The sequence below is a fragment of the Vanessa atalanta genome, chromosome Z (assembly GCF_905147765.1).
Source record: "Vanessa atalanta chromosome Z, ilVanAtal1.2, whole genome shotgun sequence".
Lineage (NCBI taxonomy): Eukaryota > Metazoa > Arthropoda > Insecta > Lepidoptera > Nymphalidae > Vanessa > Vanessa atalanta.
In genome coordinates, this window is record NC_061902.1 from 2246892 (window position 1) to 2266570 (window position 19679).

General features: G+C 32.8%; 1 protein-coding gene across 4 annotated transcripts in view; it reads left to right on the forward strand.

Moving 5' to 3' along the window:
• LOC125075860 (sodium- and chloride-dependent glycine transporter 1-like) overlaps positions 1-17679 on the forward strand; it is a 52307-nt gene extending 34628 nt beyond the window's left edge. For all 4 annotated transcript variants that reach the window (XM_047687674.1, XM_047687676.1, XM_047687678.1 and 1 more), the window contains 4 exons: positions 7893-8087; positions 11364-11507; positions 13262-13390; positions 17489-17679. In XM_047687674.1, coding sequence (XP_047543630.1) covers positions 7893-8087; positions 11364-11507; positions 13262-13390; positions 17489-17641 — 621 coding nt within the window. In that variant the 3' untranslated portion in view covers positions 17642-17679. The remainder of the gene's footprint in view (positions 1-7892; positions 8088-11363; positions 11508-13261; positions 13391-17488) is intronic.
• The last annotated feature ends 2000 nt before the right edge of the window (positions 17680-19679 follow it).

The following is a 19679-nucleotide window of genomic DNA, read 5'->3' on the forward strand; positions in this document are numbered from 1 at the left end:
TTTCGTATATGTTTTGTTTTCTTTGGACTTTTTAGTACACGCTTAGGGTCGTTTTGATGCGTATATTATCTTCTTTAAAGATTGTTTGAGACTGAAATATATTTTTATAAATAATAATGTGTAATAAATTATAAATTTTATTTAAAAAAACAATGACCAAATGATGAATTTTTAATAATACTTTTGTTACGAAGTTTTTGTAATTGCGTGAGAATTTGTTTTAATAATAATTATAAGTCGTTATCTCATCAAAATCAAAATCAAAATGTTCTTTTTCAAGTAGGCTCAAAAATAATTTTCGAATCGTCATGTTAAGTTTGCCATAAATTCAAACCTACCACCGGTTCGGAAAGTAGATTCTACGGAGGCGAACCGGCTTTCGTCCATCTAATCATTTATCGGGAAAATAAGTGATAGTAAATTTATTAGTAGAAGTAATTCTTACCTGCAAAAGATATTGAGCACTTTAAAATCGTTTTAATATTTTAACCGTAAATGGACTTAATTAGTTCCTTTTACAAAAGCATATAGTTTTGTACACAAATCTGCTTTGATAATATACATATAATACGATAATTCCATCGTTTTGCCAATGCTACATTTTTCGACACGGGTTTCGCCTTAAAAGCCGCCCTTTGCGAGACGGGAGCAATATGTCAAATCTTGTTGCGTTACACAAAAGGATATGTCCCCAGGAATCTAGAATCAAACTATCCGTGCCGCGTTTCTTTGAACGAAATCAAAACTCGTTGTAGAATTTGTTCGTGATATGTCAAAAATTATATTTTGTCTGTGACATTATTACTGTTATCATTATGATATTAAAAAGCTATTAAAAATAAAAAGATAAATATATACGTTTCAAAATAATTCACAAGCATATTTAATTAATTTAAACGTATAAATCTTTAATTAAACATCGATAAACAAACACTCAGAATGTATCTGCATCGCAGCTCGTAGATTGTAAATATAAATTCTACATGTGCTTTATAATTATTGTAATAATCTAAATATTAATATTTAGGCAATAATCAGTCAAGGCTGGCGATATTATTCAAATTTACTATCAAATACAGCTCGCTAAGTTCAATGTTACGTTGGACGGTGAATCGAATCGCTGTTTAAATAACACTTCGAATATTCGGAATACTGTTTATCGTGCCGATACATGAATGTTGGTTTATATTATTCGGATTATGATTATTTGTTCAATGTTAACAAGTTCTTCATTTTATTTATGATGATAACTAAAATAGCGTAGCGACCTTTAAGTTTAGTAGTAGTAGTCGTAGTAGTATTTTTTCAACCAGGCAAGCACCATCGTTCAGTGAAAAAATCGTGAAAAAATTTGCGTTTATAGAATGAATTAATCTCAGACTATTATTTCGCAAAAACAGTTTTTTGAGACACTTATGCACGGTAAAAATAGCTTAAGTTAGAACATCTGAGTGTAACTGGTACCACCGGTTACACCTCATACAACAATGATAAAATATTTAGTAGTCATTATCAGGTAAGGGATGTTACATCACTAGTGCTTTTAGAATTGAGACATATATTAGACCCATTAAATGGCCGTAGTCTGCGATCAGGACAAGACAAGACACGTGCATATTTCATTTCATGTATTTAAGTATATGAAATTGCTTTCATAGCGATGTTTTGTAACATATAATACTTTATTATGTGTTGTTTCCCTCCTGTTGCTATATTATGTGTATAACAATAAATTTATTTAAAATTTTGATGTATAATAAAGTTCCTCCAATTCCGTAGAAAGCTCAAAAACAACTTTTCAAAAAGGAGAGAAAGCTTTAGCCCAGCATGAGGTTTACAAGCTGTCTGTAAATCTATGATTGTATCCCTTTTTACAAAAATAGTCATGGAAATAAAATTCTTAACATTCTATCAATACAGATTTATTAAAGAAATGTATATTTTACTCAAGATTATAAAAAAACTAGGAACATTAATATTATTTTAAAAAATTAAGTAAGTACTTAAATATAAAAAAAATGCTTCGACTCTTAAACTCGTTGAAGTGTTTTATTAATTCTGCATAATACAAACGTACGATTAACTAAATACACTAAAACATTACGTGAATTTGTTTTAGAAGTTAAGTTGAATAGTATGCAACGCAAGTACGACTATTATTTAAGCCCGTTTTCACTTTAGTTCACTAAATATTTTATTAACTATGAATTTACATCATTTCAACATAACGCTTAAAATTTCGAAAATTTCAATCACGCAAAATGTAATCTGTGGCCTTGAAACTGTATAAAATATACGGTTGATATTTTAATAGTATCTCATTATAATTTTGGAACTCAATTAATTATATGCGCTGGCTTAAAACGGGCCGCACATCAAAGGCGAAACGTATTAACGGTTCACAGGTTACTCGGTTATGCACATTGAACTCAAACAAAGGTTTGAGTGGTGTTGGTTTGCGCGACTCAACTTAAATTGTATTTGCCTTTCCTACTATCAGCGTACTGCGGTTACAGAATTTAAGCCAATTTCGTCAGCTTCTGTTCGTTTTCACTGTCTGTTAGTTGATTTAATTATGTAATGCCCTGTGATTTCGGCAAAGCGTTATTTTACAGGATTCGTATTTAAGTTTTCATGGACTGATTTTAATTATTTATTCTCGTTGGTCGTAATTATATGAAAGCAGATAGGCTTATAAGAGTTGGCTAGTCGCCAGCGGGAATGTGTCCGTAGCCATCGTTTAGAAAGACCTCAATTGTGTGTATTTTTATTTTGTGATGCTTAAGGTAAACGCGTCTCTAATAACACTGGTTTAATCAACTAACTGATGTGATTTCTGCTATGGAGATTAATGTGTATCGATTGTATGGTTGAAGGTGGAAAGCAGATAAGATTTTTAGATTTAATATTCCGTTTCGATGTTATGCTTTGAAGTTTAAAAACTTAGGTGGATTTCAAATTGTTTCTCTATTTAAAGAAATAATGGCTTCATAATGGCTATGAAGAAAAAACCTGTATACGTAGAATGCTGCCACATATTTATCCACCGACCCGAATTTAAGCATCGGGATGAATTAAATTTCAAACTTTAATCGCAAGTACATTGGCCCATTAGAAAAAAATACCTCGGTCTTTTAATAGTAGTTTCCTTTATAACAGCGCATAACTAACTAAATAAAAACCTATAGTTAAGTATATTAGTCACACAATTAGGCTTAACTACTATTGTTTAACGTTCGCACTGCTTTAAAGGATGATCGATGCTTTCGTGCTTACTAAAAAGCTGGTGATATTTAACATCATTGTGTAATAAGTCGAGAAAAGTAACAAATTTGTTTCGATTTACTGAACTTGTAACATGCATTGTTAATTTTTTAACGTTATATTGGAAAAGAGATTTATTTTATAAGAATTGTTTAAATAAGTTTCTGAGAAAATCTCTGTCTCGTTCAGTTTTATCTAACGCTCACTGAAGTTTTCAATTAAAATAAAACCATAATCCCATCTACGTCGCAATCCCTTCATCGGTGAGCTCATTCAACAAGTTTACAGTTTAGAGGCGATTTCGTTGTTGTGCTGTAAGTTGATACGTTATCCCGTAAGCGACCATTATTAACTTTTCAATTTGACGTAAACGAATCGGTATCTTATTTTTACTTACTTTGAATGCTTCTGCTAATTCCGACCTGGTTTGAGATTAATCTCTCTATTCATCTTTATCGACTTTATACGGGCTTGTCTCCGGTCGGTCACGGGGCTCATTGTTGCGATCAGAATTTCCAGAACGGAAGCCGGAGGTCACATAAATAGTGATGTTAAAGAAAAATCGAATGGCGGCAAAATTATTGGACTTATGATTTTTATTACAAATATCAAGGATTCGTATATAAGACTAGTTTTCGCCAGCGTGCTTGGGTCGTAGGTTTGGGGCATAGAAAAAATTTACTATGGCTTTCCTTGGGGTACAAACTTGCTTCATACCAAATTTCAACAAATTCCGTTCAGTTTTTTCGTACTTAGCAATTTGAATTCTGAGTACAATGAAACATATCGATTTTCAAACAATATAGTATGAAACGAATGATTTCATAGATAAGAATCATTTAAATTAAATAATTGTGAATTAGCCATGACGGCTTGCGAAGTAAGCATCGTGTCTCTCGGTTATGGTCAGCTTACCGAAAATTACACTGTCCCTGTTCTCACATTCTCATTTTTTGTTTATTAATGAAAATAACTATCATTTCCACAATATTATGTCAACTGTTCTAAAGTAAAATAAAATAGAATGTTTTCGCGTTGCAATACAATGTTTGATGTCGGGAGTTTTATCTCGTTAATTGCTAAACTTTACCGTTCGCAGTCAACAGTACTTTTTCTTTTTATAAGGCTTATTATTATTTCTATATCTACGTCCGTACCTTTATCTGTATGGGTATTAGTTTCTCATTCTCTATCTGGCAATCAACTGCTATTGCAGATATATTTCTTATAGCGGGATAAGGCGGGCTCGGAGAATTGGCAAAGTTTACGTGGAAAAAAAGTGTAGAAACCTTAAAGGTTTACTGACAATGTCACCACGTACTATATAAAATTTAAATATTAATAATTAAATATAGATTTTTTTTTTTACATTAGCAGCCTGTAAATTTCCCACTTCTGGGCTAAGGCCTCCTCTCCCTTTGGTTTGGAGCATATTCCACCACGATATTCCAACGCGCGTTGGTGGAATACACATGTGGCAGAATTTCGTTAAAATTAGACACATGCAGGTTTTCTCACGATGTTCATCACGATGTGATGATTGATTATTACGATAGTCAAATAGATATTTGTTCATTTTTATTTTAAAATAATGAAGTATTTATTTGTACACGTCATTGGAAGTCATTACATCCCAAAATATTCACTTTAGATGAACAAACGTGAAATTGTCCGAATATAAAACAATTTTATGATAAATGAATTCGTATATTTCAAGCAGGCTAAATACCACAAGCCATCCATCCAAGCGTGTCTGAAGTATGAGCCACACACTCGCCGCGCTCCTATTTTCAGCTTATATTCAATTGCGCAAGGGTCACATACATTACAAAAATATTATATCGATGGTAGAAAACGTTTAACGAATTCAAGGATTTATTTGATTTTCTATGTTCAAAACTTCAGATTAGTAATTATAAATTACAACAAACTATTTTATTTTTCACTAACCCTTCAAACCGGAACACAACAATACTCAGTGTGACTTTTTGGCAGTAGAATTTACGAACCACTAAATCCGTAAGGAAATTCGTATTCGTATTCAGGCTTTATCTAAAAGACCAAAGGTACAGTTTATACGATTGGACACGCCATCGGGAAGTGGCTTTTTTTAAATATTTGTACTTGAAATTTGGCACAAGTATCAATGACAGATGACATAACTACCGTCCTCCTAATGTTGGCATGAGGTTATGTTTGGTTTTTTTTAACCTGTATTGTTGTAATGTTATTATAACCGTGATGTCATCATACGTAGGATAATGACTTACTTGGTTTTCATACGTTTGAATAAAATACGGTATCTCGTCTCATCCGTATATGTGACAGATTACCTACTATTTTTAAATACTGATTGTTCAACCTTTCACTAATAAAAGCATTATTTTGAAGTAAAATTCGTAACCAGATATTGCACAAGCGATATGCGTGGTAGTACTAAATACGGATATCTGAAGCCAGATACTATAAGAACTTCTAATAAATTATTACGAGGCGCAGTAGTTTTAAAATTGTTTGCCCAGTTGAACTACCCACCAGTGAGATTATAAGGCTGCATCGGCATCTCAGAATATTACTTACAAAAAAAAAAAACATACAATGGGGCATAAAATCTAAAGAAAAAGAAAATGTTTATGAATTTTACAACCTACACGTAAAAAGGTTTGTAAAAACATATTCTTTGTTATATAAATATCCGCCTTCGAAGTCGTAGGAATTATGGCTTAAGAAAAGTTTATCTTTAAGACGTAGGAGTTAATTCCTGTAAAATTAACTTGATAATTCTTAGGTAATATTTTACATAAAGCAAAAGTGGGCGGATCACACGTAATACTTGAAGGGTACCGTGAAAACATACATTTTTCCGGATAAGGAGTAATAATAAGTATCCTGTGACACTCTTCGGTCCATCTCCATGAAAAAATTACTTCAGACCTTTCCTCGTCAAGCAACAAGAAGACATAATTTTTCCAAAATAATCCTGTTACTCTCCAGACTATGTCTGAAATATATGACGCTGATCATTGCGATTAGGCCTTAAAGAGGTTAGAGAGGATTAGGAGTTAAAGAACAAATACTTTTTTAAATGTTATAGTCTGGTGTCATATGGATAAGATAATTTTGGAGCTTATTGCAAGTTGTTCCAATGCGGTTTGGTGAATACACAGGTGGCAGAATTTAATCGTACACGTGAAGGTTTCCTAACGACGTTTTCCTCACTGACGAGCATGAGATGAAATTTAAACAGGACTTGAAACATGAAAACAGCGGTGAAAACCACCTAACTTCGGTTAAGATTCGCTTTCCATCAAGTGACGAAATTCACACGACGTGTAATGTACAGTTTCACAATTCTAGCAACATTACAAAATATTTGAGTCTATATCCGGAAAGCCCATACTATTTGTGATTTAGATTTTTCTGTACCACGACCTAATATTGTGCTGCAGCGAATAACGAATATAATTGAGAAAAATATTTGAATATTTTTATACGTATTATTTTATTTTAGATGACCTTTGTATGTTTTCTGTTGCCAAAATGGACTAAAAGTACATCAATACATATTGAAGCGTAAAAGATTTAAACCTATAGTTTTTGAAAATGAATGTTATGGGAATTTTCATTGCATGATATTCGTGATCGACTTACTGAGTCGAAATAAAAAGGGTTAACAATATTCCAAATTAATTGGAGGTATGGTTTTTCCCAAACTTTATCCTGCCATATTTTTCAATAATTTTAAATACGCGCCGATGTGGAATAATTAACTTAATTGGTCCACCAGTTAATTGACTTCATTTATGCCACAATTATTCCTTGTAACTAGAAGACGCTTTCATAATTTTCGTCAATGCAAAACTATGTCAGCGTTAATTGACTCCTCTGAAAAATATATTTTTTTGTTTGTCTGATGCACTAATTAGTCGAAGAGACAAATTTATGGTAATGTTATTTATAATTAAACGAATGCATCTTTATATTCATCGTTTTGAATTAATGATGATTCAAGCAAGCGAACTTATGAATGAAAATATATGCTTTCATTATATTATAAATACTGAATAGCGCAAAATAAAATACTGAAGCAAATAAACATTGTAGTAATACGATATTAATGGAAAATATTGCTCATCGTTTTTTTCGAAAAAAACAAAAAGATGTTGCGAGAGAAAACAGATTTATTGAAGCTTAAGCTCTTATGTGAGAAGAACTCGAAATTCACCGCCGAATATGATAGTAAAATGTGAGACAGTGACACGAAATCGTGGTTATAATATTTGCAACATAGTTAAAAAAACGTACACCGCTTTTATGATTTTTAACGTTGTAAGTTGGGTTTCAAAATGATGTGAGAACTCTTCTCGTGATTGCCAAGGAAGGAAAAACAAAAGGATGTGAACTGCATGTGTTGGATAAAATTTCGCGACATGTTTATCTACTAACCATAGATCATGGCGTGATAAACTCCAAATATTTTTCGTTTACCAGACAATTTTTTTGTTTAGCAGTCGAAAATTATCAAACTTTTATTTTACCGTAATGACAACTGTGGTGCTCATTAAGTGTTCAAATAATCGGTGATTAATTTAAAGGCGTGATTTATTCAATTAAATTTTTCATTGCAGTTGACGACACAGAAAATTATGGGCATCATGTACGGACTGAACACATGCAGTCTATACTTGGGTGGTATGAAGGTAGCTATTGTGATGTGGCTGTACGGAGTTCAAAGATACTCGACCGATATACACTTCTGGCTTGGTTTTAAGCCTACGCAATTTTGGAAGTGTATTTGGGTGATGTTGCCAATTGTTATATGGGTGAGTATTTTTTTGGTATAGAAATCTGGAACGACATTATGTGAGTGTGAATTTTGTTGTGAACGAGTGGAGTTCGTAGATGATCTGTGGAAACGGTTTTTAATAGACGAAACAGATTGTATTTAAAATCACAAATCGCTTTTATTTAAACAATATTTTTATTTTATAACGCGTATTGAATTTCTCAACATACTCATACTTTGTGTTCCGGATTAATTTAATTGAAAATTTAAATATAGACTTCCAATTTCTGAAATACTGATCAATTTAAATCGCACTCGCCCACACACCGTCCAAAACTAGATGATGCTATAGAAATTACTAATATTAGGCAGTAGAATATGACGTGTCAGGAATACATATGCAGGCAGGCTACCGCTTCCCACCGCAAAACCCACCCTACACTATCATCCTTTTGTTGTCGTTTCTATTCCTGGAATTATTTTGTGTACCAAAATAACATAAATTCACGATATTATTCAATATTGTTCTCATGTTTTAAAAACAATGGCTAATTTTATTTGTAGAATTCAAAAAGATAAAACTACATTGCGAAGTACGAACTTTCATTACCGCATTTTCTTTGACTGCACTTCTTTTAATTACTTAAAACAAATAATGTAAGGAAATATACACGTGAAACAATTTCGTATTATGTGTATTTTTTTACATATTTTTTTTATTATTTTTGTGTGAATATATCTCTCATAATGACCAAGTAAAGATAGTGAATATTTTTCTCTCTTTATGAAGTATTTTTATACGCGCTACCGACTAGTACTAGGCCGTCATAGACTCTGAGGAGTTTGATACAGGAAATTAAAGTAGGAAACTGTTTTGTATACAGTTTGAATGGAGCCTTCATACGAGTACTGAAAACTCAGGTTGCGTTAGCTTGAATAATAAGCTACTTTTATATTTTATTTTTTGAACTGAATGTCGTTGAAGTATTTTTTTTTTAATTAAGTGATGTGTTTATTACTTCTTATTACTAAATGAACTTCAGGAGGCTTCTGTTAAAATATTGAATATGCATGAGTTTTTGTCGTTTGAAAAGATCACAAAGTCTTTTTCTAAGACTACCAATTTGTGTTTTCTTCTTGGCTTTTATGGTTCATATACATTGTTATATTTATACTACCAATATTTTTTTCTCTAACAATGAAATTTTATGTACTCTGACTGTATAAGGACTGAAATCAATCATACATTTAAAATATATTAACACGTTTTAAATTAGAATTTAATTATTTTTAAAAGATTTATAATTATTAAATACTTTGATTTCAATTGTTCATGATGTGATTTCGAAGTCCTTTTATTCCTCAGGGATATCGATCATATCTCTAAGTGATATAAATAAGTAAATAAATATTGGACAACATCACATCCATTACTGTGAATGCAAGTAGCTAAAGCACTTGTGTTATGGTAAATAAGAAGTAAACACGGTACCACAACACCCAGACCCAAGACAACATAGAAAACAAATTAACTTTTTCTACATCGACTCGGCCGGGAATCGAATTCGGGAGCTTGGAGTGGCGTACCCATGAAAACCGGAGTACACACTACTCGATCACGGAGGTTGTCCAATATCCATGGAGGATTATAAATGACATAAGTGAAACCGAAATAGTTAATTTTATATGTCAATCGGAATTTGATTCCTGACAGCTAATAGTTTGCCAAATTGATGACTCATTCGGTATTTTTGATTGTTTACTATAATTAAGAGATGATAATAAGAGTTTGACGATTGGCAATTAATCCTTTAGTTAGTGGAATTGGTGAAGCTAACTCTAATGCCAATGTTATTATATGTAAAAAGATTTTAATATTATATTAACATAAATGAATTACATTTCGTATGGCTGTAACATAAAATAAAACAACAAGTTAATATGACTCATTCATTCAATATTTTTAATATATAAAAAGCCTTTATATAAGAAGACTGACGATCGTAAATTTTAGTGTTGGTTATTAGATTTGGACCGCCAACATTGTACAACCAACTCCAACGTATTGGTATGTCTTGTATCTGTAAAATGAGTTTAAATAAACTGATCTTGTATTTTGTATATAAATTAATATTGTAACTACCTATTATAATTTTGTTGTTTAACATTTCTATAAATTTATTTTATTTTATTTCAGAAATAAATATAAACTCATTTAGGTGTTAAATAGTTGCCAGCACTCATAGACACGTACACTGTTTTTTTTTTATATTATAGGTGGCAAACGAGCAGGAGGCTCACCTGATGGAAAGTGACTACCACCGCCCATGGACATTTGCAACACCGGGGGCTTGCAGATGCATTGCTTGCCTTTAAGGAAGGAATTTGCTCTTTTCTTGAAGGTTCCCAAGTTGTATCAGTTCGAAAAAACCGCCGGCGAAAGCTGGTTCCACTTGGTTTTGTGCGAGGCAGAAAATGTCTTAAAAATCACGCTGTTGTGGTGGTGTTTTCGGACATCTAGGTGGTGCGGGTGAAACTTAGAATGTTGACGAGATGTCCGAAGTTGAAATACATGCAACATCTCCACTATAAGTCATTTCTTATGCCGCCATTACGGTGCCAACTACGGAATCTAAAATGTTATTTCTCATGCTTGATATTGATATTCTTAGAATGATTTCGGTCTCGGTATCTACTCCAAACGTCCAAACGGAGGTTAACCAACTTTGATGTTACAGTTCTCAACTGTGTGCTCAAAATATAATGTAATTAGTGGCAATCCTATACTACGGGAGAGATTTCAGACGCAGGACTCCATTACGTTTTTTTTTTATGAAACGCGAGAGAAGTAACACTGCTAAATTACAAACTTCGGGCTGCTTTGGAGAACTTTTTGACAGTAAAACCTTTTTGTGGCATGAACCGGGGCTTAAACGGAACCTCAGATCAAAAACTAAAGCCTTATATGTTTGTCATTAGAAAAATGAGGAAGTCTAATTGTCGGTGTTTTTATTGATTCACTTGTATTTCAACACTCACACAACAATACAAATATTGCAATTTTTCGGTTACTGTATTTTTGGACTCAAATGAGTAGCCTAATGATCACAACTCAAATAGTTTCATGAAAAAATAAAGGATTGAATTTATAAACTATTATATCGTGACCATTTATCAAATATGTAACTGTTTTCATAATTGGGTACACTATTAACTCGAATAGATCATGATCATTTATCATGTAAATAAAAATGTTCAAACTCACTTGCTTGATATTTTATCGTTTAGATAATTATTTTTTTTTTATTTACAGACAGCTGTTTTCAATAAACTGAAGGACATGAATGAGTTAAAGGACGCATCGCAAAAGATTGTGGCTTTGTTATGGATGTTCTTAACCCTCATTACAGTTGTCGTTATTCAAGCAAAAGTGATAGCTAAGTATATCTTGCAAAATGTAAGTTTATGGATACATTTTAATCGTAAAACTCTTTAAAAGGATTTAAAACTATTTTTTGTCCATGCGTGTTGATGTGTTCTTATTTTTTATTTAGGATGATTCTTTTTTTTTAAATATTTTATTTCGTCGTTGCGCCTGCAAAAGTCGCTATGTGTTGTCGCTATGTGTATGTGTATGTCAATGTATGTAGCTTTCGATGAATTAACGTTACATAGCTCCATTTAAAAACTTTTAAATTATTGAAGTTATCACAAAATTGTTTTTACAGTACGTGCGTAATGAAATAAAGATTAAAACGGCATAACAATCTAAATATATGAAAAAAAAAACACATAGCGATTTTTGCAGGCGCAACGGCGATTTGTTATTTGGACATTAAAGGTTTTTTTTTCAAACTAAATAAATAACTTGTCATTCATTATTTTTGATTTGACATGTCGGACACTTTTTAATAATTGACTCAGCTTGATTGAAGTTATTTTCGACACGAAAATAAATATTTAATCTATATATGAAATCCTTTACACAGCGTTAGCGAAGAATACTAAACTGTATGAGATATTAATATACTGTCTCTAAACGCCCCCTCAAACCCACCCCTCAAAACGGAACACAATAGTACTAAGTATTAATATTTCGTGGTAGAATATTTGATGAGTGGGTGATACCTACGCAGAAATCGTTGCACTAATCCCTACCCCCGTGTAAATGTATTTGATACTGATACATAAATGAATACTGGAGGTAAATTCCTATTTCCTCATATTCACAAATGAAATTGCTGCAGCGTTATCGTGTATTTATTAGGATAGATATTTCAGTTCCAATTTTAGAGATATTTTAATGGTCTTAGCTATTCGTATATCTCGATATTCCATTAAACAATTATTATAATATCTAATACCTATTAATGTATCTCATGAACCGTCATAGTCAGACACTTGAAATTTTCACAGAAGAGGAAATTTTCAGAGAAAAATAAATATTTAAGGGCTCCCATACAATAGACATGATTTTTTTAAATACGGCTACAAAGTAATTATGTGCTAACTCTTTCTTTCTCGGTTTTACCCGTATGTTATATTATGGAAGATGGCATATAACATGTTATGCCTTTTTATACCCTTGACAATACTTATGCAAATTACATGATGAGGTGTTTTGTATTTAAGACGTGAAAGAAGCAAGCACACTTTCGTATTCATAATATTAGTTGGGTTCCTATTTGCTCTCACGTTAAGGCAATTAGTATATCGGTCACCACTTAGATAACGACGTTATAGCCGACCGAATTTCAGTCACATTGGCAAAATGCTAGCCCGCTATGTCGGAAATATTCTAAAGTATATATCTGCATCGGCAGGTACACCTCTGTTAATTGGTGTAAGTTTCAGAATTCGAGCTTCTAGTAAGAATTTATTTATATATACCAACGAAGAACACCTCTATTGGTAATTTTATATATATTTATACAATATAAAACAAAGTCACTTCCTGCCGTATTTTAGATCTTTTAAACTATGCAACCGATTTTAATGGTTTCCATGAATAAACTGAGTGATTATTGTAGTAGAGAAAAGTCAAGAATATCAACTTTCCTAGCCCAAAAAACCTATTTTTTTCAATGTTTGTTTTTCAAACTAAAATTTTTTTTAAAATAAAATCTTACATCTGTACCGACCGGTATTAAGTTATCCGGATAGGTTGTATATTTAATAAAATGTCACTTAAAAATATATATATTTTTACAGAATATAGTAGGAGTTTTTAGAAGTAACTTTAAGTATGGACCTCCCGATATAGATGATCGTAAGAAGAGAAGAAATTTCGATGAGATTACACAGAGCAGACAATGTCGACACGATTGTATGATTTTAGATGTAAGTATTTATGTGCGAGTTGAAATTGCACGTATAATCTTTTTTTTATGGCATATATTGACGTACGAGCATATGGTCCATCTGATAGTAAATGGTCACCACCGCCGATAGACAATAGCGCTGTGAGAAATATTAACCATTCCTTATATCGTCAATGCGCCACCAACCTTGGAAACTAAGATGCTATGTCCCTTGTGCCTTTAGTTACACTGGCTTCACCACCACCACCCTTCAAGCCGGAATACAACAATACTGCTATTTGACCGAAGAATATCTCATGAGTGGGTGGTACCTACCCAGTCTAGTTTGCACAAAGCCCAAAATAAAAGAAATAATTTAGATACACATTTTTTTACTTACGTATGGACTAATTATGTAAGTTGGACAAAATTACTTAAAGTTGAATTTGGTGTTTAAGGTTGTGTAGTACGTTTATAATATATTGTTTAAAATGAGATGAGATTACATATAACATAAAACATACAGCCTAGTCTTAGCCTGATTGAGCAACTTTATTCATATAAAATGGTAATTTTTTATTTTTTATTTGAAGCCGTTTAATATTTGATTTTACCCCAGACTCAGTTTCTGGGACTTTCTTTAATTTCCAGTTAGTATTTTGGTACCCTTGTCTCAGGGTATCAGTTGAAATGTTCCGCTTTGGGATAGTAACGCTCTTTTGGTGTTGGAGCGGAAAATAAAAAAAAAAACAAACGTGTGCGTCTTGGGACGCCCAAGAGAAGTGAACTTCTAATCTACAGTGAATTTGTGTGTTCAAAGGGAAGCCACGTAACGCGTTACGTAACGCGGTTTACCCTCCCATACGAAACTATCCATTCAAAAAGATTTATCTTATTAGGTTTTCACAAATAAATTAACAATTAAATTTTCACGATATCTAAGCATCGTCAGAAACGAACTGGCTCAATAAGAACAGGTGACGTGAAACTTGGAGAAGCAGATCCTGAGCCGTGAGGTTGGAAACGATCTCTCCCTACGAGAACGTCGGCAATGCGCCGCAGGAAATTGGCGTTGAGGGCCGTTCTGTGTCACCGTTATGGTACAGAATGAGACGGTGGAGCGGGAATAACAAAGTGCCAATCTCACTCGACGGAGACGATGAAGGCGCTATCTCGGCCGTGCCACAGCCCTGACGCCGGGGCTTAAAAGATAGGGCTTGAACCTGAGGCTGTGGATGCTTGGGGCCTCACGGGCATAAGACGGCCATGAACAGGACGGTACCTTGGAATCGTAAAGCCGTACGCACTAACGAGGAGTGCACTGAGTCGAGATAACTTTCGCGCGCTGTAGAAAGCTCCGCTGAATCACGAGCTAAGTCTCATATCGACACGATCTTGCAGGCTCTCCAATCCGTGCCAAATACGGCTATCTCAGTGGTTTAAGCGAGTAAGAATCCCACATAACCCGGTTCCTTCCTAAGGGCCCAGGGTACCTTTATGAAGGATTTATCTGCGTCGAAAGAAAAGAAAAAAGACCAGGTAAAATTGGAAATAGATAAAATGTTGCTTCTAACAAGTCTCAGATACTGAATTTCAAGCAATATATAACTGGATATTTATTTTTATTTTCTAACTTACGAAGAATAAAGCTTAGTTAATCACAAAAAAAAAAAAAACGTTTCGTAACCCACGTAAATAAGTCCAAAGGTTATATCATTAATTGAATCCGTATCTATTTCAAGATAAACACTAACAGTATACAAATTACTTGAAAATGATCATTGCATTTCTGCCGCAATCCGAACCCTCGGGGTAATCCCTCACCGGGTATTCGCGTTTATTGTAACAGTTGGGATCCGCGATGTAATTCTCGGTGAGTGAGTGATTAAGAAGAACTGAGTGTAATGCTCAGTTCTTGCGCAACCTGTAATGCTACATTTTTTCTTAAATTGTAGAAACTGTTGATTCGAATTCAGGGGAATACCTGAAATAGATTCTTAGATTGTTACATTACAGGTGAGAGATCGCCTTAGAAATTCTTACTCTCATTCGGATTCAGTTGCGAGAAATGAATAAGGGTAAAATTAAAAATTATGCTATTTTTCTAATGAATGCTTTCTGTGGCTTCATACGTTTATTAAAATAAAATATTATTCTTTCGTTATTCTACTTCGTGGATTGAAAAGTATTTACTTGATTATCTATATCATATCAATCATGCAATAATTTAAAAATTAACAATAACCAATATTTAACACGGACAAGACACAATTCTTAAAATCGATATTCTTTTTAAATATATTTTTGTTTTAGTATTAATTTGTAAAGACTAAAACATTTTTTATCTGTGAGATGAAAGTAAATTACAATTTTTAAATATCGAATAGGTACGTAAAATGTTGTCGGAATTTTTAGTTTATTCTCGAGATTATAAGTAGCAACGTTACCAGTATAGCTTGTTATTAAATTTTTGACGTCTCTTTCCGCCCTCATAATTAACTTGGTCTTGGTATCGTAGGTAGATGAAATACGCTTCAAGAGAAATCTCTTGGTGCTTTTATATAAACAAAGGATATTTTTGAGAAAAGATATTTTATCACACATATTTTTATTTTATTTCATGTTTTCGTCATATTTATAATCGATCTCTTGTTATGACAATTTCTTGTTTCTATTTTTTGTTCTTGTTCTTATTATACAGTCAGTACAAATATGTAATAAAATATTCATAGCTTAAGAGTATACCTGCTTCCAAATGTTGTGAATTTCTCTAGTTACATTACGACTTGTTAGGTTTTCAAGTAAGCACTCCAAGCACAAGTTTTAGTTTTAATTGGAGGGTAATAGAAATATTAGTAATTATTTGAAATAAAATATACGTCAAGTTAACGACTTGGTTGGGAGTTTGATTCAAGTTCATGACAAATATTTTAGTAAATTGGGTCTCTGAGTATGCGCTGTGCGGTTTTTGGAATACCGCGACGGATTTTATAGCGTGTGACTTCTTTGTATATTATAGAGTTAAATATTATGTTCATAGCATTTTTCTATGGAGTTATACTTCCTTTGGTGCGTTATGAAGAAATGTTGAAAGTGGGCCTTTTGCGTCCTATACCTACTATAAAAAAAAATATGTGAATTTTTATGATGCGCTCGCACAGAGTGACGTTTAGTGATGAAAAAGAAGAAATTACTCTTATCATAATAATACATATAAATTTTTGGAATAGTTTACTTGCTATTATATTATTTTATAATTAAAAACTATTTTTAATAACGCCAAAGAAGTATAACTTCTCACGCGCACATATATATAAACTTCTAATGTATATTTCGTTGCCTAATTAACAATGAAACCCCGTAGTCATGACAACTGGGCTATGAAATATTTTAAAACCAAGCAATACATTGTATTGTCGAGTTGAGTGAGCCATTATCAGTATTAAGGCAACAGCGTTTAAGTTCTTGTGGTAGCTAAATCGTCTTATTTAATGCCTCCGCGTTGCCTGTATTCCATACTAAATGCTAGTTGCCTCTTTAACTTTAAATTTTTTTTACTCGTTATGTAAAATTATAGTTATTTCATTTATATAACGTTATATAATTGCTATCTATCCGTTCCTACTTAGTTATAAAATTGTTTAAGTTCCATAATCAATTAAAATTTTTGAAGAGAAATTTAAGCAGCTTGTCTTTCAGTTTGTAAGACAAGCTGTTAATAGGGGATAATAACCAGATGCCGATTAAAAACAACGTTTATATTAGTTAAAATTTTCTCACCAGCATTTTGAGTTTTAAATAATTTGTGATTTAGTTTAAGTTAAATAGCTATTTTATTTGTACTTAAATTAATGATTTGTTTATTTTGGAAAACATTTTTTGCTTAAAAATAAACGGGCTAAAATTACAGCGTCATCTGAGTGTAAATATTGTGGATTTAACCTTACTAATAATGATTTAGCGCGACTATCCTCATCGCTGTACACAGAATACCTACTTCTTCAGTAAGCTGTCTATAAGCTTTTGATCTCTGCTTATATGAAAACATTTAATCCACACTTACGTTCAGTTCCGAAACAACATTTATGTAATATTAAATTTGTATGGAATTATTTTATATCTTTTTTTATTATTTCAGGATAAATACGAATGCAATCACCTACCACTTATATTCAGGAGCAGATCAAGCCTTCCTAGTGCTGAATCATCGCTTACAAATATTTACGAAGACTCCTCGAAGCCTAAGAAAACTTCAAGTGTCTTAGATGTATCTGTGATGAATATGAATTAGATATGTCGATTCTATGTTTAAATAAAATATAACTGTTATGTTTTCGTTCTCATTTTTCACCCAATTTATTTTAATTTAGTTGTTTTTAACAATCAATATATGAAAAGCCAATTAATACCTAAGGATAACTGTTCCTTGGTACGTTATGAGACGACACGCGTGTCTTCCGTGATCTGCGTCCGTATTAAAATCAGTTGAAGTATTCTGTAATAAGAAACTCGTATCACACCACAGAATACGAGCGTGAAATGTCAGAATGTGATACGTGACATCTACTATATAATTATAAAATTTATAGGATTCACGTATCAAAATGGTGTATATCCGTAAGTCGATCGTCATCATTTCACACGTGAGACTCACAAATGAGTACATAAAGAATCGCAATTCAGTTGAACATCGACTCTTAAATAATTTACAATATTCCTATCAAACAGTAAAGTAAAACAAGTTGGATTTAAAACAACCGATTTCCTGAATTTTGCTCTTTTTACTTGTGAACAAAGTTTTCTTAAACTTATACAAGTAAATGATAATAATATTTTTTATAAACGAAATACGCGGCTGTGACGCGTTGCGGACATCGTGGAAGACAGCATTCCTTTGATTTACTACTAGTCTGCATGAGCTCTTTGTTAACTGCAAGAGCGTTCGTGCTCGAAGTTGAATCCGCTGCGACTTCACAATTGAAATTTCGTTCATGAGTTGCTATCAATTTTATTATTATTACTTTCAATAGTTCTTATATACTTTAGAGGATTTTTTTCTAATGTAGATTTTGAATACTTATTATGAGAACTGGAATTAAGGATTATTGAACGTATGTGATTGTTAAATAGCAATTTCCTTTACGTCCATTAACGGAGGCACAGTAAAGCTACCTGCGTACGAGATACTATAGTGCATAGACGCGTGCTCACGCGTAGGTGTGCTCTGTGCTCTGTGTACCCTCACACTAATAGTACTAATTTATGAGAAAACTACATTAGGTGTTTCTATTAAATATATGCGAAGACGGATTAGTAATTTATATGTTTCTTCATATCAAATAGGTAATAGATATTATGTTGTACATTGTCAATATGTTGTCAAAATATACACGACTCATGTTAATATTAACCCTTCGACATCTCGATCAGACATAATTATTAAAACAATATGAAACAAAAAGACTCCCTTTTAGACAGACATCATAAAAAGTATTTTACAATGTTTATAAAAAATTAAGCATACACACAGCACAGCACACCTGTAAATTTGCCACTGCTGGGCTAAGGCCACCTCTCCCTTTTGAGGAGAAAGTTATGAGCTTATTCCATCCACTGCTCTAATGCGGGTTGGTCGTTACACATATGGTAGAATTTCGTTGAAATTAGACACCATGTAGGTTTCTTCACGATGTTTTCCACCACCGCCGAGTACGAAATGAATTATAAACATTAATTAAGCACATGAAAATTCGGTATTCTTGACGCTAAAATCTGTGAACCGATTCAGATGAAATTAGGTAAGGATATATTTTGGTTCCGTTAAAGGACATAGACATTTAAATCTCCATTTTAATTCACCCCTTAAGGGAGTAAAATGTGGGATGTAAATGGTTTGTGTGCGATTTGTAAGGTGTTGTAAAATTTCGCACGGATAAGCTATTATTAACATAAATCTGCTGTGTTTGTGAATTAGTATTGACCAATCATATAGCCACCTGTATTATTGCATTCGCATTTGGTGCTTTACTATATTGCTGTACGCGATCGCCCGTCGGCTTTTGTTGTTCGACTTAAATTAAAATCACAACTAACGGCACATTCGTTACATACATTACATTAGCAGCCTGTAAATTTCCCTCTGCTAGGCTAAGGCCACCTTTCCCTTTGAGGAGAAGGTTTGGAGCTTATTCCACCACGCTGCTCCAGTGCGGGTTGGTGGAATACACATGTGGTAGAACTTCGTTGAAATTAGACATATGCAGGTTTCCTCACGATGTCTTCCTTCACCGCCAAGCACGAGATGAATTATAAACACAAATTGAGCACAT